Source organism: Apis dorsata, unplaced genomic scaffold (assembly GCF_000469605.1).
Source record: "Apis dorsata unplaced genomic scaffold, Apis dorsata 1.3 scaffold_94, whole genome shotgun sequence".
Taxonomy (NCBI): domain Eukaryota; kingdom Metazoa; phylum Arthropoda; class Insecta; order Hymenoptera; family Apidae; genus Apis; species Apis dorsata.
This window is the reverse complement of record NW_006263392.1, coordinates 377,906-380,017: the sequence shown is the minus strand read 5'-3', so window position 1 is coordinate 380,017 and position 2,112 is coordinate 377,906. Positions and strand designations below refer to the sequence as shown.

The window sequence follows — 2,112 nt, the reverse complement described above, 5'->3', positions numbered from 1 at the left end:
TCTTATTTGATAAAAATGAAGATGATTGAAAATTAAATAAAATTTAGAATTTATCATATTAAGAAATATTCCTTTTCAAATATGAATTATTAACAATTTTTTAATTTTATACTCGTTTAAATTTAGAGATTGTATTTATTTTAATTGTTTATAAAGATATATATAAAAAAATAATTTAATTAATAATAGATATTTATTAATAATTTAATAATATAATATTATAGTAATTAATAATATAATAATGTAAAATAATATAACGAAATAATGTAAAACCATATTTTTTTTTTTTTTACGATTCCATTATTATAATTTATTGGGATTCTATTGTATTATTCTATTATTTACAATGACAAATTTTTGAAAGAAAAATAATAAGAAATAAAAAGAAACGATTATTTCTTTTCGAAATTCCTATAATAAAAATATAAATGTATAAAAACAAACTATAAGATGAAAGTGATGGGATATATGATTCAAATATATTATAGATTAATTTTTAATTAAAATACCATAAATAAATTTTTAATTAAAATACATAACTATTTATAGCTTGAAAAAAATATTATTGTTTAATAATTATTATTTAAAAATATTTATTGATCAAATGTATTATTTACAGGTTCTATTATGTTTCACGTACGAAGAAGACCTTCCGATTATGTACCTCGGAAACGAAAGAAAAAACCAAGTGGCAAGTGGAATGAATTAGATTGCAGGTTTGTTGCAAAAATCATAACAGTAATCAGTACTATGAAAACTTTTTGATATATAAGAAAAAAACTTATTTAAATCTCTCGTTAATTTTGATCGGAATATCTAAAGCAAAGCATATTAAATATATTATACAGTTTTTATAAAGAAAAATGTTGAAATTATTCCAGAAATTTCTAATTGAAAAATATTTCTATATTTTTGGAACATTCTGTTTGTTTTAAATATATATATTTATTTTAAATATATACATGCGATTATTTCTGTAAATTAGAAATATGAAAAAATATTTTAAATAAAAATTATATAGTATCGAAGAGCATTTTGATGATAAATATTTGACTTTGGAATAATCTTAAATTGTTCTGTGAACGTCGCATTTAAATTTTTAAATGGAATTTTAAATGGAATCCTTTCATTATATAATTTTATTCTTTTAATTGCATAATTTTATTCTTTTAATTTTATTTATATAATTGCATATATATTTACATAATTTCAACAACAAATAAATTTTAAAAGTCAATAATTCAATAACAGTTTAAGAAAAATACATTCGTAAGTAAATATTTTGAAAATGTATAAGTTACAAGGATATGTAATAAAAATATAGAATTCTATTTAAAAATTCTCTTTATAGGAAAATTCATGATTATCTTAAAGTGAAACACTTATTACTAATACTTATTATTATTTATTATTAATATATATTTCTGAATAATATAATTTTAATATAATTCTGAATAATACATTTTTATCTGAAACATTTTTGGTTTACAAAAATAATCGCATATATATGATAAAATGAATATTTTAATATATTTTAATATATTTTAAATATGCAAATGAATTTATTAAATATGCCAATAAAATGTTATAAATTTTTTATAGAAAATATTAACGAAAAATAATTAAAAATGATCATTATAATAATTTTAATTTATGTTTTTATTTGCTTTACAGATATGAAGATGAAAGATTACCTTTTTTACTAGAATTGAATCCTGATGGTAGTGAAATTTCAAACGGTGCCGGTGTACGACATCGGTTACAGCCAAACGTCACGGAGGTGGGCTCAGAAAGACCAATAGGTCCACAGGCAGTTCAAGCTCAAACTCTCACTTTGACAGGACCAACGATTATGCCAAGGCACTGTGTAATTGCTTTTACTGAAAATATTGTCACTCTTACACCTTGCTCCAGGGATGCTTATACTTATGTAAACAATCAGAGGATACATCAAACAACAATACTTCAGGTATATATCATATAATATATTAAATATTTTTTTCTATTAGAAATAGAATTTCAATATTAATATTTATATTATATGTTGTATACATAAAATCTAGTGCATTATTTTATTTTTATTTATTCATGTTTTATTCTTTGGTAATTTTT

General features: G+C 19.6%; 1 protein-coding gene across 1 annotated transcript in view; it reads left to right on the top strand.

The window, feature by feature from the left end:
• LOC102674161 overlaps positions 1–2,112 on the top strand; it is a 50,227-nt gene that overhangs the window by 13,583 nt on the left and 34,532 nt on the right. Inside the window, 2 exon segments of the mRNA XM_031508678.1 lie at positions 620–716; positions 1,675–1,969. Coding sequence (XP_031364538.1) covers positions 620–716; positions 1,675–1,969 — 392 coding nt within the window.